The sequence below is a fragment of the Osmerus eperlanus genome, chromosome 6 (genome assembly GCF_963692335.1).
Source record: "Osmerus eperlanus chromosome 6, fOsmEpe2.1, whole genome shotgun sequence".
Taxonomy (NCBI): Eukaryota; Metazoa; Chordata; class Actinopteri; order Osmeriformes; family Osmeridae; genus Osmerus; species Osmerus eperlanus.
In genome coordinates, this window is record NC_085023.1 from 14,724,540 (window position 1) to 14,746,000 (window position 21,461).

Sequence of the window (21,461 nt, forward strand, 5' to 3'; positions counted from 1 at the left end):
ATGAGGGCCTGTGCAGCGTTTATTTAACTCCAGATGAAGAACATTTGAAACGAGCTGAAACCTGATTGAAAAAGATTGTAGCAGACGTCGGGATTGAAGCTGTTTTGTGAAGGTTTTCTGAATGAACTTGGTTGGATTCCATCCCTTGGTGTTTTTGTTTTTTCCATTCAGCACGAGCTGTGTTTACTTGATTGGGATGTAGCTGGAAGCCTTCATCCACGGTACTTATGGTGGCTGTGCATCTGCAGGTCCCCAGAGAGGATGCCGTGGAGATCAGGCATTTTCATAATCATTTAAGGGTGGTAAATACGAAATCCTTTCTTTCTTTTCCTTTGTGTCTCTCTCCATTTGTCTTTCCTCTGTCTTCGTTCTATCCCTCGGTTTCTCTCTCTCTTTCTAAACATGTCCCTCTATCTGTATTTGTATCTGTCTCCCTCTCTTTTTATCTCTCTCTCCTTCACTTTTTCGCTCTATCCTTGCTACTCTGTCTCTCTCAGACACACATCAGCACATATCTCTCTGTGTGCCTGTTGTGTCTGGGCTGTTGATGAAGAAAGTGTTTGTCCGTCTCTTCATAAACGGAGTGACTAAGTTCAGTTGAGTTCTGGATTTTAATACGTATTTATCAATCTGCATATTGGGAGAGAAAACCAGACCTCTGACAATAAATGACAACACAACACCAGGCTTAGGTCTCAATCATGTCTCTCTCAGCTCTGAAAGCCGGAGGACCATCTTTTATAGGGCACAAGAATGTAAACATAGATTGTGACAGTCAGGCAGTAATGACGTTTCAACAGTCTCAGAGAAAGAGATTCACTGCTCCCAACACATGACAACTCTCAGACTAGACATACACACACACACACATACACACACACACACACACACACACACACAAACACACGTACACTCATACATGTTAAATCATATGCAACCATTCTTTTCTAAAAAGCTTCAAGTCACAATTTATCGGCATGCTGCTGCTAGCGGTTGCACCATTAACACATGGCCTACACATAAACATAAAACACACACACACACAATCTACACACAGACGTGCACAAAGCCACGTTCAAATACATCAGCATGCAGATGGTAGAGTTCCAGACACAACACTGCTCTCAACCTGCCATCGCAGCTTACTCTTCAGTGTTGCTTGTGTACCACTGTTACCATTTATCACTGTATCCATTTCCTTCTGTGGCCCCGAAATTTCATTGGACAGTCTCATCGGACACAGAGGACACTGGGCTTGCCCAATTGCTCTTCTCTCCTACAGTATTATGTCCACCTTCGAAGTTCAGTGTGCTCTGTCTGAGAAATCTTTGTATATTTCCTTACCTTTTCTATTCCTCTCCACCACGGTTAGAGGAGCACACACATCCAATCTTTTGGCTTTTCACACACGCATTCTATTTTGCAGGCTAGCAGTTTGACTTTCCAGGTAATGGGATATATCTGTATGGAACAATGTCCATCAGAGGTAACACCGTTTTCCTGAACCTAATGGACCTCTTGCAGTACAGTAGGTAAAGTGTTTTTCCATATAGCAATACCCCCACCTCCCGCCCTCCCTCACTTCTTTTAAAGCATTATGTTTCGTTTTCAAAGATCTGGTCTGAGTCTCTGAAGCTTGTTACAGTATTACAGACTCTGAGCACTGGAAGGCCTCTCAGTCTGCACTTTGACTGATTAAAACTGCCTATGCTATCCGAAACCCAATTTTAGGAAAGTTTCCAATTCATGAGATCCATCCAATGCTGATCTGTGGTTCCTGAGAAATAATTACAAAGACAATCTCTTCAAAAGATTAGCGTTGTCCAATCATGATATAGGAAGTTGAAGGTTTGGTATTACATTGTACTTCTTCTTTAGACCCGGCTTGGCTACGTTTCACCCCAGTCATTTAGACACAGCCAGAGCACACTGACGTTAGTCATCAGATTGGATATGTACACTCCATTGTTCGGAATCCATTGGAGACTGACGCAGTCAAGCATGAGTGTGTCCTTGAGTATAGTCTTTGTATGGCCTTAGTATTCAGCCAGTGGCCTGATGTGTAGAATGTACTAATGAAATTTGAAAATATTTAATAAGGCCGAGGTTAAGAGGCGATTTCCTGTGCAAACCAGACAGTGTGACTAAACTCACTGTGTCAAACCCTCTTAGCTGTTCTTACTTAATTAAGAAAACGGAGGGCGAGTCCAAACTGCTAACGTTTGTTGTTGTTGTCCTCCATTGTGTTAGCCATATTAGCAATAAGGACATCCACCGAGTTCATGATGCCCTTGATGAAGCCATGTGAAGGACCTGTTAGACAGAATGACTCAGATGCAGTCACTGTCACCTCCACCGCTCGCCAGCCAACTCAACAAGCGTCGCTTAATTGCAGAGCCATATGCAGCGCCTGTCGGCATCAACAGAGCGACACAGTGTGATCAGGGAGCTGTAGTATTAATGAACACTCATGCAGTGTTTACAAAGCTCATGCTTAGGAGAAGACTAGTGTTGAATGACTCAGATGTTTGTTCACTCAGTCCTGATGTAAAATAAGCTTCCTGTACAATGGGGGGGGGGGGGGGGGGGGTGAACCACCAATGTAACCCAGGTCAAAGTTGCGGAATCCTGAATGACATCCCCTGCTGTTTCCGTGGCGATGTTTTCCATGTAGGTAATGGTGGCGATGATGAGGAGTGGTAGTTGGCAAGGCAACAGTGCCCTGGTAGCACACAGCAGGGTTGGTGCTAATCTGCCAGGTCTTGTCAGCGTCGTCGGGCTCCGGGGCCGAGTGCTCGCTGACACCTCTGTGTATCGTGCCCCTCAGCGCCGCGTCGCTCAACTGCTCTCATGTTGACACGGTGGCTGTCTGTTGCCCGTGGACCTGTCATTGTGTACACACACAAACAAACAAACACACACACACTTTATCGAACTATCTCTCCCTCTCTCACACACACACACACACACACACACACACACACACACACACTCTAACTGTCTCTATCTTTCTCACTGTCCCTCTCACTCTCTCACACACACCATCTCACACTATTTCTCACACAGCGTCTATCTCTCTAACTTTCTCTATCTCTCTCACTGTCTCTATGTCTCACTCTCTATCATCACCCTCTCTCTCTCTCCAAATCTCCTGCAGTTTTCTTGCCCTCTCATTATCTAACCCTGCCTGTGGTATCTGAATATGGAGGCCTGCTCCATCCCAGCCCTCTCTACCAGTCTCTGCACTATACATAATTGAATCCTGCAATCCACCCACTGGCTCCCACTCATTTACTGTCCTTGTAAGGGGACGTCTGTCCTTTGTGTATTGACTTCACCCTGCTCTCATCCTCTGCATATCTCAGTTGGTTACAGACTGTTAAAGATCAAATTACGACTCTCGAAAGTTGCCTTGTCATTGTCCCATCGTTCCACTTCCAGGGGCTATGCAAAACAGGGTAATGGGAAGTAATGATTGAGGGGCCTCGAGTTTGAATTGGGGCCCAGAAAAATATGGATGTGCTCTGTACACAAATACACACTTAAGTAAACAAACACACACACACACACACATCTCTATGGAGTTCTCCGCCGCTAACCCCCCCAGGCAAAGCTACTTTAGTGCCAAACGGCTGCATGTCAATTCTCAGTGCTGTGGGGCAACTGTTTGCTAACAGGAATATGTATATAGTGTAGTTGGAGTGCTGAGCAGCTTCCCTTTGACCTTCACCACTTCCAAGCTTCCAAGACATGCTGTATCTGAGCGCTGGCCTCCTTCCTCAACGGTCTCAGCCACACTGACACCAGCGCTTTTCGTTGTCTCATCTTCCAGCGACAAAGTTAGTCGCATCCAGCCTCACTGTTTAATGGGCAAAAACTGAATGAAATACAGCGCCAATGATATATACGGCGTCAACGATCTATGGCGCCGTTGAGCATGATCCAGTCTCGACTGTTACAAGAACCAGCCAACACCGGCACTACACATCAAGTCAAACTGTATCTGAGCATTGGCTTTCATTGGTTGGATAATTGTTAATTTCCTTCTCCTTCATGTCAAGTTGTTCAGGCAACCTGAAGAGGCTGTGAAGGGCTCTTCTTTTCAATTACCTATTATTATTTATGCTAATGTGCTTTTGACAGGCTTCAAGATCCCAGGTGCCAGTGTGGCCTTGATTTGAGGCTGTTTTAAAGCACACACTGTGCAAAAAAAAGACATTTTCAACTTTAAGTTACCCTTGGACAGTCTTGTTCCAGACGACAAACTAAGATTGCAATTTACATTTACATGTAGTCATTTAGCAGACGCTCTTATCCAGAGCGACTTACAGTAAGTACAGAGACATTCCCCTGAGGCAAGTAGGTTGAAGTGCCTTGCCCAAGGACACAACGTCATTTGGCACGGCCGGGAATCGAACCAACAACCTTCTGATTAATAGCCCGACTCCCTAACCGCTCAGCCATCTGACCCCCAATGCAACCAGTAAAAGCTTCTGCTAAGGTTTTTTGGTTTTCTTAACTGCAGCACAGAGCTGACTGATTGTGCACACTAGTCTGTACACTTTATGTTCTCTTCAAAAGTCTGTTGACTGTCTAACAGACTCTGATCGTCAAAAGATATGGAACATGTTATTACATTTTTCAGCAACCAAGATGTTCTCAGCTATTGTACACATATGCTTTGTCTTCCACGGACAAAGACGTTTTGATTCTTCATTTCCCCGTGTGAGTCAGCTACCCTCTGACCTTCATGTTTAGTATTGAAAATGTATTTCCTCTCCATTGTGTGAGCTGTCATGAATGCATTTTTATATCGATTCTTTAAGTCATTTTACAAGAGCCGGACGGTCTATAAAACAACCAGCAGCAAACCTAAAGTGATTCTCTGAATCTCAGTGATGGTTTTCTAGTTGCTGGCTGATGTTATTATTCATGACCATAAAACGCATGGAGTTCGCCAGGTCAAAAAAGACAACGGTGGTGAAAGGAAAGCACTGACACTTAAGGAAAGTACCAACATTTAAATATCCTTGTAATAACATTTAAACTGCAAGGACAACTCAATATCACCCAGCTACTCCTGAACGTTCTCTGGGTCTTTGACATTGACTATTTTTGGGGATTGTGTACAACGGAGCGGAACGCCCACAGATCTGGGTTCAACCAGTAGTTCTGCCGCATAGCTGTCAATGCTTTTTGTCTTCTGATATTGACTGTGTTGTGAAGTAAGCTTGTCTGAAAACGACACAGACAGGCGTACACACACGTTGAGAGTTGGAGGGGGGTAAAAATCATCCACACGGCACATCAGGGACACAACATTATCAACTTAAATCTACCCTCAGTGACACTCTGCCAAGCTAGTATTCAGCGCTATTTATGGCATCAGTCATTTCTATGGTGAGCAGTGTCAGACTTATCTACCCTGGATGTAGCAATGAATGCACTGTCACGCATGATCGTCAGCCCAGATTATTAGCTGTAACATTTAGCTTTTGTCTCACTGATCAAGGAAATTAGAGCCTGCGCTTGTCTCACTACAATAGCAGGAGCATTGAATATCAAGGACAGTGTGTGGGTGAGCTTTCTTAAGGTGACACTTGAAGACACACGAGACGTCTTTTTCTCAGCCAAGATACGGCTCCTGTGTCGAGTAACACAATATGAAATTCGGTTTTGAACAGTCATTAATACATGCACTTCCACTTCGACAACACAAAACGTGTCATCGCATTTGACTTGGCTGTCCTCGGGTGCCGAAAAGCCGAGGGGAGACTCTGTCATAATGTAGGTGACAGAGTTTTCTTTGTTCTGTGCAGAGTGATATTTGGTTGATTAATGTTTCCTTGTCATTCGCAGCTCGCTTTGGTGAAAAGTATCCGCTGAATGAATCATTCTTTTGGTTGTGCCCCCGCCCCCTCTCTCTCTTCCTCCGTCTCCCAGTTTCTCTCCCGTCAGTGAGCTGGCCCCCGTGGGGACCCGCGTGGGGACCATCCTGGCGGCCGCTGTAAACGAAACCATCTTCTACTCCATCGTGGAAGGGAACGAACGAGGTAAGTGGCGCCTGTTACGCTCCCCCCCCCCCGCCCCCCACCGACTCTCCTATTCAGCATCGCTCCCCCCTGTCTGACAGGCCCGCCGAGGCAACTGTCCGTTAGGGTTAGGGTTAGGGCCGCACTCCTGAAAATAGCACGCTCTTAAATAATCAGGACATTTTGGTGGAGTCTGTCATCAACGTTCTTGCTGGTGAAGTGGGGCCAATTAAGCCACACCATGCAGGCCTTTCTCTCAGGCCCCCTGATCATGCAGCGGCTAAGTGAGACCCAGGCAGGTCTGAATAACGTAGAGTGCACCGTGGGAAAGCAAAGGATTGGAGAGGTGTGCGAGGTCGGCTGTGGTCACAGAGCCAGGGGAGGGAGGAGGAGATGGAGGAGGCAGGGCCAATGATGAACACTATTGATTTCAACTCTTGTGAAGCGGCCAGCATGGAGGGACCTGATCTGGACTGAAGCAGCTGTGGTTGGGGCTGTGTGTATTAGTGTGTGTTTGTGTGTTTGCGTGTGTGTGTGTTGTTCTGGAAATTGGTTACCATGGAGTCAATAGGACCGTAGATTTGTCTTACAAACAACAGAAAAGAAAATGGAATCAGATATCCTGTAGGTTACTGAACTAGGCATGGGTGCTGAAACAAAATTGTACCAATCACAGATGTTGTCATTGTTCTTGTAGCCATGTGTGTGCGTGTGTATGACTGTGTGTGTGTGTGTTTGTGTAAAGGTGAGAGAGAGACCCATAGAAAGAGAAGGAGAGGGATAAAGCAACCCTGCCTCTGTCTTCTTCCAGGTCACTTCAGAGTGAACAACCGGACAGGCGTGATCTCCACGGCGAAACCTCTGGATTACGAGAACATCACCAGCTATGTGCTCCGGGTCCAGGCAGACGCCATGTCCGTGGTCATGTCCAATCTGAGGGTGCCCTCCAAAAGTAAGTGGGTCAGTGAATGTGTGCGTGTCTGTCTTGGAGGAGGTTGGGAAGCAGCTCAACTGGCAAAGGGATATGCCATTGTCACTCTCTCACTCTCTGAATATATTTACATTTAGTCATTTAGCCCCCCCCCCCCCCCGAGGCAAGTAGGGTGAAGTGCCTTGCCCAAGGACACAACATCATTTGGCACGAACCGGCAACCTTATGAGTAATAGCCCGATTCCCTAACCGCTCAGCCATCTGACTCCCTGAATATGATGATAATGTGTCACCTATTGTGCTGGGATGAGAGGAGTTACTGTATGGAAGAAGCACATTAGAGATCATGTTAATGATTGTGATAATATCACTGCAATTTCATTGACACCACCTTTTATGCACCTCAACAATGCCTCGCGTGTGCACACACACACACACACCAAATGCACACACTCACACTCACACACATGCGTGCACAATTCTGATCGATGTTGTGTACGTGTTGGAATGTGCTTGTCACAGAGAAAGAGTAGCCCATGCATGTAGGGTTTAAATTGCCTTGAGATCTCTGTATTTATCTTTGTAATTACCTTGAAGAAGATTAAAGCACCATATTATGAGAGTTTTCTTTATTAAAACTCGATTGAGTTGACATATTGAGAGCAGAACAGACGAGACTTGTCAGGTGAAGATTGCCGTGCCACATGCCCCAGGGCAGACGTGCATACACAGTTAATAATACTGACTAAATGATTAGAATCAACACCATTTCCCCCGATACCTCCCTACCATGTCCCTAAATTAAAGTGCTCTCATTGCACACTCAAGAACTCATTGTGCCATTGCAGCCATCCTTCCTCCGAATGAATCTGTTTCCGCTGGGTGTGTTTGTACTCACTCGAATTTAACGGAAATGTTAACCTCCCTACCTCGCAAGAAAAACACAGAGGAGAATAATAACCACTTTGGGATTGTGAGGGCGAGTGAGAGAGAGTTTTCGAGAGAGAAAGAGAAGAGAGAGAGAGAGAGAGAGAGAGAGAGAGAGAGAGAGAGAGAGAGAGAGAGAGAGAGAGAGAGAGAGAGAGAGAGAGAGAGAGAGCAGTCCCCTCTCCCCTAGGGCAGTCCCTCTAGTCCTCACACTGTGGCATTGGTGCCTGTGATTTGATGTACTGTGTTTTTGTTCGTCCTATTCCCCTGGCGCGTCCTTAGCCCTACGCCACATGACTTTACATTTCTGTGCCGCGCCAGACAGAAGAAAAATGGCCCTTGACAGTGCATATTTTTCACCCTAAACTGCAACGCTGCTAGGGTTGTTTTTCAGTTTGTACATATTTGTGCATTACAGAGTGGAGGTGTAACTGAACAAGAGGTGTGTGTGTGTGTGTGTGTGTGGGGGGGTGGGTGTTCAGTTTCACCCGGCCCTCTCCCTGGAATAACCCTCGGAGTATGAATGGGAATGCTCTGACCACGGTTTTGCGACCCTTTCTTTGTTTGTTGTGTTGGTTTTACAATTCTCATGTCAGTGTTGTCAAAGCTGGGAGCTGAGGGTGCGTGTGTCTTGTCTCCCAGCCAACACAGCCAAGGTGTTCATCGAGGTGCGCGATGAGAACGATCACCCTCCGGTCTTCACCAGAAAACTCTACATTGGAGGCGTGGCGGAAGATACCAAGACCTTCACGTCTGTGCTGAAGATCATAGTAAGAGCATACCTGGACACACACACACACATCCTCACACAAACCCGCACAGTCTTCCATACACACGCACCACACACCAGAGCGTGAGCACACATATGCGCCTACACAAATACAAACCCAGTCACAATATCCTCTTCCCCCTAGCAGTTACAGAGTGTTCTCTGCAATCATGAAAATGTGTGGGGGAATCTATTAAATGCATTCCCGTATGTCTGTCCTTCCTGTCCACCTCTCCGTCCCCCCCTCTCTCTCTCCTCTCTGTCCTGGGGTGATTACAGCATGGAGCACTGTAATCCCATTGGGTCCGTCAGAGGTTGAAGAGACAGACCTGTCTGATTATCAGCTGGTTCACGGGAAAGGGCATGTCTGTGAAACGCTGTCACGGTGATGTGGGTGACATGATTGGGGACACAACCACCAACACACGACAGAAACAAAGAGAGAAGCACCACAGTGGTTCTAGTATTCCAACTCCCTTGTGCCTCACCTTAACCAGGAGCTTGCTGTGCTCATCGATATGAGTCATAATTTAAACATCTCATTGGAACTCTATAAAGTTACACACTATGAATCCTAATTAGACCACCGGGCTTGTCACAAGCTGAATTGGAGTCTGGATACAAGGTATCTTCAACATTCTGTCTGATGGGGCGAGGCTGATCCATAAGTAATCCGAGAGCCAGACTTCAAAAATAGCCAATATGAAATCTTAATTTACAATCTGTTGGCCTGGGTTTGATTTCACCTGGGGGCCGGATGACAGCACAGGAGGGATGATGGGAACTGGAGTCTTTATGATATGTCGACCTTAATGCCAAATACTGTAGCACATTAGTGATCCTGTCTCTCTCCCTCTCACTTTCTTTCTCTCTTTTTCCATCTCAACCCCTGCCTCTCAAATTCTTGTTCTCTCTTCCCCTCGAAGCATTCCACTGTTCTGTTTCCGATGGCAACAGCTCTCCCTGCTCAGCTTGGCAGGTTGTTAGCGAGCATTGGGCTTGAGCAGAACTGAGCTCCTGTCATTGTTGGACTAGAGAGACATTTTTTTGTCATTTGGAAAGGGTAATGGGTACGTGTAGTCCGTTTTCTGACATTTCTGGCCGTAATGATGACCAACTGTGTTTAACAATGAGTAGAGGATGTGAGTTATGAGTTACAAGGGGGTGCTCAGAATGGAGCTTGGTTCTATAGATTTGCTTCCGATCTCTGCCTCCACAGAAGCGACAGCCACACATTCTAACAAACAGGTTTGTTCCACGGTTCTATCTCTCTTCTGTTCAAGCTGGAAAGCAACGCCGTTCCAGTCTTCCAATTGTTTCCTTCAGAACTTTGTTATTTCCCTGCTCCCAACCCTTTCACGGCACAGTCCCTCGGCCAGCTTCATTTTTAAAACATTGACGCTTTTTACCATTTACAACAATGCTGATTTGCTTATTTTCCAAAGGCGTAGAATTAGCCTGACGTTGCATGAATGCCCTGTGCCAGTCTCCTGTGGCTCTGCCATTTAACGTGTCGTCTGAGCTCTCACCTGTCATCCTGTTATTGGTCTTAGTGTCATTCTCCACCGAGGGCGCCCTGATTGCATCGCAGTCAAAGAATTACCGGAAAATGTGTCTGATATCCTTTTATGGATTTAAAGCCAAGCGCCTGAGCTCTGCATAGATTAACCTAATCTACTGTCAAATCCCTCTTTAAATAGTTTGGGAGAGAGAGAGAAGGAGAATAGAGGATGATAACATTGTGGCACTGTGGTATTTGGTGTGGAAGAGCTTCTACCTTCTCGGTAGGCGACGGAGGGATCGCTCCACATGGTTCTTATCTGCTTCGTAGTTAAGCCTTCACATTAAGGAAGGGATTTGAAGTGTTGTGGCATTGAGGTGTCCTGAGAGCAAGCGCTTTTGGGGATTTAAGTGTGTTTCCACTGCATTTTTTGTGGGAGTCTGTGGCTGAGCAGTGAGGGAATTGGGCTAGTAATCCGAAGGTTGCCAGTTCGATTCCCGGTCATGCCAACTGACGTTGTGTCCTTAGGCAAGGCACTTCACCCTACTTGCCTCGGGGGAATGTCCCTGTACTTACTGTAAGTCGCTCTGGATAAGAGCGTCTGCTAAATGGCTAAATGTACATTTTTAAGAATGCTATTTCTGCACATTTCTGAATGTGTGTGTGGGTTCATGCTTAGTTGCAGAATAATCATAATTCATGGGGAGAGTTTGTGTACTCAGTTGTAGTGGTGTCTGTGTGGATGAACTATAACTGGGAACTTCTCCTCAAAGTGGTATTGTCATTGGAGCTTGTTAGAATGGGGTCTGGGTTGTGAAGGTGTATGAGCAGCGAAGTGAGGGTGAATATCTAATTTCCCTTAATGACAGGGCTGGGGCTGTCCTGTCACTGTCTGTCTCTTCCCATGCCCTCCCGCAATCCCGCCATCCCTCCTTCCCTCTCTCCCTCTGCCAATACCTGCAGAAAAAGAGGCATTGCGCCTATTAATCAATGTCACAGCGGACAGGCACTCTGAGAATTGATGCTCGTGTGTGTGCGCGCAGAGGCCGTAGTCTCTGTGCCCTATACTGTACCTGCCACCTCATTACAGAGATTCAAGTTCTCCCTCTGCTGGTGGACGGGGGCTCTGCGGTCTTGTCCTCCAGGGAGTCTGGCTGAAGGATTAGAGGGAGTATGTTAATAATGATCGTTTTTTGTGACACCCTATTTTTCCGTCCTGCGTGTTTGCGTGTGTGTGTGCGTGCGTACGTGTTCCAGGCCACCGATGTGGACACGGGGAACTACAGCGCCATGGCGTACCGTCTGATCATCCCTCCCACGGCAGACGGCCAGGACAGCTTCGTGATCGAGCAGTACACGGGCATCATCAAGTCAGCCATCATGTTCCGCAACCTGCGCAGGTCCTACTATAAGTTTGAGGTCATAGCCACCGACAACTATGGAACAGGCCTCAGTAGTACTGCCGACGTGGTGGTGAGTTTTAGGTGTCTGTGAGGTGACACACACGCACACACACACAGACAAAGAGACAAATCAGACCCCCCTATGAGTTTTACAGTGTCAGGGAAACTTTGCTGCTTTTCCAAATCAAGGCAAGTTCATTCATTGGGGAGCTGCATGGTGATAATGCATGTTTTGTCTTTTCGTAGACTGTCGAGTTTCCAATCTATTGAAGTATTTAGACAAGCTACAACACAGGAGACAAAGTTATACATACTCCAGTGAACCCTCGATTTCCAGCTCCAATTAAATACAGAATAGAAAATGGTGTTTGGTTCTTGCTATAATTGATGTGTGTGTGTGTTTGTGTATAAATGAGTCCTGTCTGTATGCAGATACAAAGACACTCTCTTAATGTTAGTGGACTGCTTTTGGCTCCTACTACAGACTGTGGTATGACTGTGTGCAGCATGGGCATGTGCTTCTGTGAAATGTGTCGGGCAAACAAGCCTCTAATGAGAGGATGGATGGCTGGCTGGCTGGCTGGCTGACTGACAGGCTGGCTGCCTGACAGGCTGGCTGGCTGACAGGCTGGCAGGCTGACTGACAGGCTGGCTGCCTGACAGGCTGGCTGGCTGGCTGACTGACTAGGTAGCTGGGTGGCTGACTGGCTGTGAGGGGAAGCAGCCTAGCCATGAAGTTGGTTCATTTTCAAGAGGAAAGTTAATTACACAGGGGACCACATTAGTGATTTTCCCACACTGCACAGGGGTACAGTAGTTCCCCTTTGCACCCTATGTGCCGGCAAAAATGAGCCGCTGTTAAATTCAGCTGTTTGGCACCAATACCAACAGATGACGAAGGGCCTCTATTTTCCTGCGAGGGAAGGGCTAAGCATGAGTTGACCGAATGTTGCCTTTCTCTCCCTTTCAGGTGTCAGTGGTAAACGCGCTGGATATGCAGGTGGTGGTCTCCAACGTCCCTCCCACTGTGGTAGAGGAGAATAGAGAGCAGCTCATTGGGTAAGACTACCTCCAAGATGTTTTTGTATGGTTGAAATAAAGAGTTCAGTACTGCACAAACAGCGGGAACAATAACTTATTTCCATTTCTTATTTCCATTTTAACTTCTGCACCAGTGCAGATTCCTATTTTATGAGAGAAGGGCATTGTTACATCGGCGCATTGTTACTCTGAGAGTTTTTAAGAAACCCCAGGACTTACAAACTTTTACTGAGTCATACAAACCCATTTCGAGAAATTCTGCAGGTGTGCTTGTTATTTTCACAATGGGATTAAGACATTTTTGCTGTGCTCAATTTTCCAGCATCATTCAACCCCCCATATTTTCTTTATTTCATTTTCTCCTGATAGCTGTGTATAGTTTGTTTGTCCCGCAAATACTCCAGATGCCTGTTTTGAGTTTTTCCATCCCATTCTTGATGTGGAGTCATGGTTTCGCATTAGTCCAATAGACAAGGTGATTTGCCCCTAAATCACAACTCCTGAGGAGGTTTACATGCTGCATTTCACCTGTAGGGAAACCAAATAAATGGGACAGGTTATAGTGGCAAAGCAGAGCAGAATATAAATGTACTAATGTTTAGGACTGTATGGGGTGGACTGGGTTTGTCTGTTAAGTCGTCTCCAACCAGGCATGAAATCCCTGCATGATAGAAGTGAAGCCGAACGGAAGATAGGTTTCTGTGAAGACGTGCCTGTGGGAGATCTGTGCTTCTACCCTCCAAGCCCACCGAGTGTGTTGACTCTCTCTTTATCCCTTGATTGGGCTGTTAGTATGACAGATTGGCCAGCCAGACAGTCCATCTACCTGTGCATAACAGCTGACTTAGCGTGTGATTAGGAGGGCAGAACCATCATCTCCAGGCAATGGGGCACCAAAGCTGTTAGAGTAATGAGTCCCTCCTAAAAAGTAATTTTCATTAGTGGTTTTACAGTCTGTGCTTTGCTTATCCCTCCGCTTCGACTGACTGATTCTTCAACCCCTGAAGTTTCCTCCAGGCTTTGACCATACATTCATTAATCATGTGAGGAGGGATGGGTATTGATGTGACGCTGGAGGGAGTGGTCCTCAGTGCTAGCGGCTGTTTCGGGGTTGTGACCTTGCCTGCCTGCTTATCGTCCCTGGCACTATGCCCACAGTGGGCTTCTCTACGGGCTGTGGAGCTCAAGTGGCGATTTGGTCTGACATCTGATATTGAAAGCTTCTGGTTTCGTTTCCAAAGAAAGCTCTTGACTAAACCTATATTTTTGGTTCAATATTGCTAGATTGAAGCAGTGGTGAAGACAAGCCTATAGAGAGAGCCTTGGTGGAGCCCACCTACCTGAATTGTTTATGTACTGGATGTCTTGTCAAGTCAAAGCTTTCATGCTTTCAGAGGATAACAAAATACTGGCTGTTGTTGGAGACACAAAAAGGATGTAATCGTCCAACGGCAAAAGCTTCTGCAAATCACCCAGGCAAAGGGAGGGATTTTCTAACTAAACAATACGTGATGTACTCCTACTAAACCATAGCCCTTTTTATACAGATACAAATATATCCCGCAATTTTGCCTCGAAGAAGACCCGCCATTATGCTGGTTTTGCTTGTTTGCACTGAACCCAACTAAGGCTGGCATAATGCCACCCCATGTGGGCATGAAGGCATTTCGGAATGTGAAGTGCAAAGTCATCGTCATTGCTAGTGTGTGTAGTCCCGCAATGCCAACAGTCCCTGTTTCACAGGAGTCAATACAGCCCCTGTGATCCCCCCATTCCGTGTTCATACCTGATACACAGAGGCAGCATTAAACCTCAACCTTCCTGGCTTTTACAGGCTGTGCAAGGGGGGTTCATGATCATAGCTGTTTATTCATTTGACAGTGATGGCCATAGAGAACTTTTACATCAACGTTTTGGTCTTGGTTTCATATACACTGATCTCTCACCTTCTGGTTGACCCTTTGAACCTTTCTAGGATCCTTGAGCGCTATGTTCAGGACCAGATCCCAGGCGCCAAGGTGATCGTGGAGGCCATCGGGCCTCGTCGTCATGGAGATGGGTACGAGCTCGAGGACTACACAAAGTCAGACCTGATGGTGTATGCCATCGACCCTCTGACCAACAGGGCCATCTCTCGCCAGGAGCTCTTCAAGTGAGTCACGTTGCGGGATGGGATGTTCAGAACCCTCTCATTGTTTCTGTCTACAGATGGGTGTTTCGTTCTCGCGTGCCACACAAATACTCCATGCTCTACTTCACTCACTCCCTCCCTCCTGAAGGAGTGAGTCAGCAAATGCACTTTCTCTCTACTCTCTTATTCTCTCTAACTTCCCCTCTTGTTCCTCTCCTTCTCTCGGTATTTTCATCGTATTTCTCGGTCTCTCTCAATCTCTCTTTCTGCTTGGATTCCTCTCCTCTGGATTCCCAGGGCAGTTCATACCTCCAAAGGCTCAAATTCCCCTACAGGTGAACTAGATATCATCAGTCATTCAGCAAAACGGGCGAACGAACCAAGAGAAAGAGGGAAAGTAAGCAAGAGAAACAGTGGCAGTTGCAAAGCACAGAGAAGGAGCTGGGGGGTGGGGCTTTTCAATCAATCCGGCAAAGCCTGTCGTGCTGTGTCCCCAGAGTTTGCTCAAACACACACTGGAGAAATGCCAGCTGTGTGTTTCAGCTGGCAGCAGCAGGGGGGGATGGGTGGAGCTGGGGTTCTCTTCCTACACAGCAGGTAAAACACTGTTCTACCACCCACGGGCCATGTCCAAATGTCGTTCACTGGAGCCCCACAGAAAACCGCCTCTCCCACGGGTGTCCTCACCCTGCTAGAGGAGAAAGCAGTATTGTCAAACCCAGTTGGAGAAAGACGATGAAACACGGCCCACTGTCCTGCCTGAGGAGACCTCGCCTCACGCAGCCCAGAGCCCCCTCACCCCCTTTCTCCTCTCGGAACAGGTGGTTCCATGCCGGTGTAATCCACCCCACCATTCATCTGTGTGGTTTCCCAGTTCAGAAGGACTCCCCAACCTCCTGCTAACCTCCACCCCACCCCCTTCTTTCCTTCAAGACGCCACTGGTTATATTTTATTTCCCCGTTGAAAGCGGAATCCAGACAAAGGTGCGTGACGTGCCGTGATACTGCTCCTCACCGACGGCTGTCGGAGTTAATCGGAACCCCATCATCTCTCTACCCCCGGCCCCTCAGTGGAGTGGCCCGATTCCTCTTTGCCCGCACCTGCCGCTTGTTTGGTCGTAAAGTGCCTGGAAAGCGGCGCTCTCATCACAGGTGGCAGCTTTGTAGAGAGCCATTGGTAAGGGTAACCCCCGCCCCCCCACCTCCCACCGACCCGCTTTATTGTTGCTTTAATAAGCCCCCCATCCTCACCACCACTTCCAGAACCCCTACCACTACCATGAGAGCTAGCTGTAAAGGATGAGGCATTCCAGAGAGGAGAGGGAAAAGCACTTTGTTCATGCCGTTCTCGCCTGACACTGCCCGAGGTAATCGCATGTTGTATTTATGCGGTGCGGGCTGACAGCTAACGCAGAGAAAAGATTGTGTGGATAGTGGGGGGAGAGAAGGCGTGATGGTGGTGAGATGATGTTCTGTGCGTGTGTCCTCAAGCCACCTTGAGTGCTGTATCGTTGCCTAAATGAGGAAGGTCGTCTCCGGAGAGGCGGGCGTCTGGAGGACCGTGAACGATCTCCCCCTGCGGTCGCTCTCCCTGCCTTGGCACATGGAGACGTGGTCGGAGGAGGACACTGACTGGGACTAAATCACAAGATATCCAGCTGTTAAAAAAACCAACGCCAAAAAATGACATAGTACTTTTGTTCGGGGGGGAATGGTACAGAAATATGAGCTTAAACCATTAGCAATGACACATACTTCTGGGCCTGTCAGTTGTTGGCTAAGTGTCCCCATGCTTTTTCTAGGTTCCTGGATGGGAAGCTGTTGGACATCAACAAGGAGTTCCAGCCCTACCTGGGCCTGGGGGGCCGCATCCTGGAGATCCGGCAGCCCGACATTGTGGCCAGCGTGAAGAAGGCAGCCCAGGCTGTGGGCTACACCGAGGGGGCCCTGCTCGCCCTCGCCATCATCATCATCCTCTGCTGCATCCCCGCCATCCTCATCGTCATGGTCACCTACAAACAGTGAGTGCTGCAGGCAATCAACCGTTGCCGTGGTGATCGCCGGCGGTCTGTAACTGGCCGCCGTGTCCTTGTAGACGCGCGAAAGCCTTGCTTTCCTCGTTAGAGAGTCTGGGCTCGCCTTCAAATGTGGGAGATGGGGCCTTAGTCCTCTGAGGGGACGTCTCTGTAGTGAGACATCCAAGGACTCCCCTTACCCATCTGTGGTTTGTTGATGCTGTGGAATAGTGTGTGGGAACAGGTATTCATTTTTCTCTCTCTCTCTCTCTCTCTCTCTCTCTCTCTCTCTCTCTCTCTCTCTCTCTCTCTCTCTCTCTCTCTCTCTCTCTCTCTCTCTCTCTCTCTCTCTCTATTTCTCTGGTTTTCTAATTAGCCATGCTAACTGCGTACACTGTCGGGCTAATCTCGCTGTTGATGCTCTGTGAAAGCAGATTAATTAACACTGGTTTGTGATAAATATCCACAGCCAATTGTGACGGTCACAGTGCATCTTCATGCCTCCGATCCCCCATCACTTAGCACACACACACACACGCACCCACCGCTCAACAAAACACTTACAGCACGGCACATAGGCGCAGGTGCACTGTCCTACGAGGTCCCATTCACCGTGGCGGTTCTAATTCATGTGGAAAATAGAGGGGTCGTAAAACACTGACAAGCGTGGGGGAGTCAGGTGGCTGAGCAGTTAGGGAGTCGGGCTAGTAATCTGAAGGTTACCGGTTCGATTCCTGGCTGTGCAAAATTACGTTGTGTCCTTGGGCAAGGCACTTCACCCTACTTGCCTCGGGGGGAATGTCCCTGTACTTACTGTAAGTCACTCTGGATAAGAGCGTCTGCTAAATGACTAAATGTAAATGTAATGTAAGCGTGGCGACGGCGGCAGAGTTGGGTTGAGCCTTCTGTGCGACGGGCTTTGGACCCGCTGAGTGTGTTACGTAAACACTGATGCCTGGGTATTGTTTATACACAGCCGATGTGGCACAACAGTTGTCCTGAACAAAACACACAGATGCTAGTCACAGCAGATGGCTGCTAATGGTCACATTAGCCCCCCCGCACAATACCACCCACCCACAGACACACACCAGAACAGCAGCTAGCATTTTTGTGGAGAGGGTGGGGGGGGTTGGGAAAAAGATGGTTTGATATGGGAGGTCATTTTAGGTCACTTCTTTTTTTCATGTTTACATAGAAACACATCCATTGAGATGGACATGGTTGTTTCTGGGGAGCTAAATCTAAGATACACATCAAGTCAACCAGAGTGGTTTAGAGAGCATTGGGTCAAAAAGAGGTTAAACTGCACAGCCCCTGGGATGGTGTCTGGTGTAGTCAGCGCCAAGCTGATGGGAAGGGGTCGTGGCATCCCACCCCCCCCACCCCCCACCTGTGTAACAGCGGTGATGTCCAATGCAGAAATTCGCTTTCAGCTTCTCTGTTCCTCTTCCTCATCACCAGCTTCTATCTGATGGACTTATATCACACTCTGTAGGTAATTGCAGTTTGTTTTGGACCACAAATTGTAGGAACCTCAGAGAAAAAGTATTGAAAGAAAGAGAAAGAAAGGTTGTATTGAGTTTCATTTGTTTGTAGATTTCAGAGATACAGCAGGAGAGTATTTGGTATTAAAAGCAGAACTGAACTTGTCGCCAAGGCCTCCAGAGGTGAGATAGGCTGAGATGTATCATAAGAGTCCTTATCTAGGACCTGGATGTTATCTCAAGAAGTTGAAAAGGACTGCATGAATGATACACATTGTTTTACCAAGAGCAATGTGTTTTTCAAAAGGGCCTCAACAATCCGCAGCATTACAACGACATTGATTCAGAAGCTTGCCAAGACTCTTTACTATTCCAAATTAAATGTATTATTTTCATTGAATTCTTATTTATACTATGGGAGCCGAATAATTGTGTAACCTGGATCTTCTTGTGTTTTTCTCTTCTCTTTCCTTTTGTCCACTCTCTCCACCTCTCCCCTCTACTCTTGCCGATCGCAAAACCATCCATCAGATTCAAAGAGTAAGTTACTATTTATGTGGTCTGAGAGATCATTTTCTTGTGGTTTGCTGTGTTCATGCAAATCACCTATAGGATTTGTTACTGACTACTCCTTTAAGAATTAAGAGAGAACATGATAAATGTTTTGGGTAAAATGCTTTCATAAATACGGCTGAATGACACGTGCAGAATCATAAGAAGTTCAGTCATATTGTCATGGGAACTGACCGATGAAATATACCATGAAAAAGAACAAAGACAAACAATGAGTTGAGTTGTCTTCCAACAACTCAAACTGATTAAACGTATTGACGTTCCACAGGAGACAAGCAGAGTGTGCCAAGACTGCCAGGATCCAGAGGGCCCTGCCACCAGGAGCCAAGGTCCCGCCTGCTTCTGCAAACCTATACGAGGAGCTGGGGGACAGCAGCGTGTGAGTAACCTGGGCGCTCTGCCTCCTGACTAACCCCTGCTCCTGTGTCGAGACAGGTTGTCCAGACTCGTGACCCAGGACAACCCTGTGTCACAGCAGCCCTGCCCACCCTGTGGTACAGTAGAGGAGATGGAAATGAGACAAGGTGTTTTTACCAGTGTCGCTACGGTGCGGTATTCAGCAATGTCCGGTAGCTTGAAACAGAAGGTCATCACACCTTGGGCCCTTGGGATTCCGGGTCGAGCCTATCACAGCCCAGCTGTTTTTGAGGGTGTGGGTCGAGCCTATCACAGCCCAGCTGTTAATGAGGGTCTGGGTCTAGCCTATCATAGCCTAGCTGTTATTGGGGTTCAATGTCTAGTCTATTGTAGTCCAGCTCTTGAGGAGGGTCGGAGTCTATTCCCTTTCCAATTAGACTGCAGATGGGTTTCAGCACAGACTACAGTACTTTCAAGGTGAGACTGTTTGTTGAGGCTCTCATAAAAAAAAGAGGCCAAGATTTACTAGCTACAGAGCTCACCGCATCTGGCCCGTCTTTTGTTGGGTAATTGATTTTGCGGTAAATTACTTTTTCTCTTTCCCAGTGTTGGCCTATTATCTTTGTTGACTGGCTCAGCAGCTCAATGATTTCTGAATGTGTTTCCATTAACACAATCCGATTGCGCCTTTCATGTTAAATACAATCCTAAAAGGTGCAATGAAATGTTAATGTTTTTAGATTAAACAAGATAGAATCAGTAAAAGCCCCCTATGGTGAGGTTATTTTGATGTAATGCATTCTAAGACGATTGCCCTACTACCTTAATGGTGTCTGATTTTATATGTTTCCACATAACAATGTGATAATGGAAATGTAACGGTAGGTTAGAAAGGGTCTTCATTTTACTGAAGCTGTTGACAAATAGTCAGCATGTGGCAGAAGCGTTCAATTTGCCCACGATAGCAGAGCTGTCAGGGAAAACAACCAAACAATTTTATTTGGGGGCTTTTTTTCCCATCAGGAGATGATCCTGAAAAGAAGAACATTAAGGCACTGTTCAAATGTTCTCCTGCGTGAGAGAACATGTGCGTGTGGGCGTATGTTTGTTTGCGTTCTTTAAGTAAGCCAATTTATAAACTCTTTTAAAAGTTGAGTCGGCTCGTGGGAGCTATACTCCGTACTCCGTACCCCAGCAGTCTGTGCTTTGTCTGTCTAACAAGTGTCTGTTTCTGACTGTCTGTCTTTCATCTCATCTCACTCTCTTCCCCATCTGTGGATTCAGACTGCAGTAAGTAGCTCTCATCCTCCCCCTTGATCCAGCAACGAGATCAATTCTCCATGTGAAGAAAATTACTGATATTAATAGCCCAGACCCCCGCCTTGCTTCCATCCTTTATTTTAGCGCACATGTATGAATTCAAGCTCTCTGACATTTGCTCGGCATTTATCAAGGCATAGACGTACGCGTTCTGAATAAGCCTCTTTATGTAGTGCATTAGCTCTCTGCAGTAGTGTTAAGGCTAACCTCAATGACAGATTGGAAATATGTAAGAAGCAGGTGAGGATTTCTCCTACCACAATGACGTAAAAGCTTTCCTTTTACCAGATCAGAAAAAGTGCAGCTTTCTTTGTTTACAGGGCCTCAATAGTCCCTAGACTGCATCCCTCCTATCCTCTCCTGCCAGCCCTGGCAGACATGCCATAGTCTTGCTTTATGTTTCATTTCCTTTGGCATCCCATTGTAATCTCTTACTGTGTGAGAACTGTTATGGCCACAGCTGAACAGATGCACACGGTTTGAGATTTGATTCAATATTATTTACAGTATGTTCACCTGTGGATTGGGCGACTAACTTGTGCTTTTTAATCTCTTAATGCTTAAGGCTCTTAATGCTTTTTGCAGCTACCCAAAGCATGATCTAGATTCCAGCGTGTTGATTTGAACTTGAGTTCTAATATTGTTTGATGTCATTGTGCCCATGATACTAGGAGTCCCATAGACAAAAGTAGGAATGGAGTAGTAAGTTAGCTTGGAGCTCCCTCACAAACACCCTTCTGCCTTCTCACCCTTTCATCCCTCCATCTTCCACCTTTGTTTCAAGTCTTTCTCTTCTTCACCTCCACTCATATGGGGGCAGGGCTAAAAAGTCGGTTATCGAGGAAGCCGACCGCCAGAGGTTGCTAAGCTCCTTCGCCTGCCGCGCGCTCGCTGCCCGTGGCAACGGCACCCTGCACGGCAACCTGCCCAAGTCCGAGAGCAACATCACCTTCATGTCCGACCGCCACCCGCTG

The 21,461-nt window shown here is 47.0% G+C and overlaps 1 protein-coding gene across 1 annotated transcript in view; it reads left to right on the forward strand.

Moving 5' to 3' along the window:
* LOC134022773 (protocadherin-15-like) overlaps positions 1–21,461 on the forward strand; it is a 105,874-nt gene that overhangs the window by 73,274 nt on the left and 11,139 nt on the right. Inside the window, 9 exon segments of the mRNA XM_062464522.1 lie at positions 5,944–6,053; positions 6,844–6,984; positions 8,533–8,660; positions 11,418–11,633; positions 12,534–12,622; positions 14,580–14,756; positions 16,538–16,756; positions 18,769–18,777; positions 19,079–19,189. Coding sequence (XP_062320506.1) covers positions 5,944–6,053; positions 6,844–6,984; positions 8,533–8,660; positions 11,418–11,633; positions 12,534–12,622; positions 14,580–14,756; positions 16,538–16,756; positions 18,769–18,777; positions 19,079–19,189 — 1,200 coding nt within the window.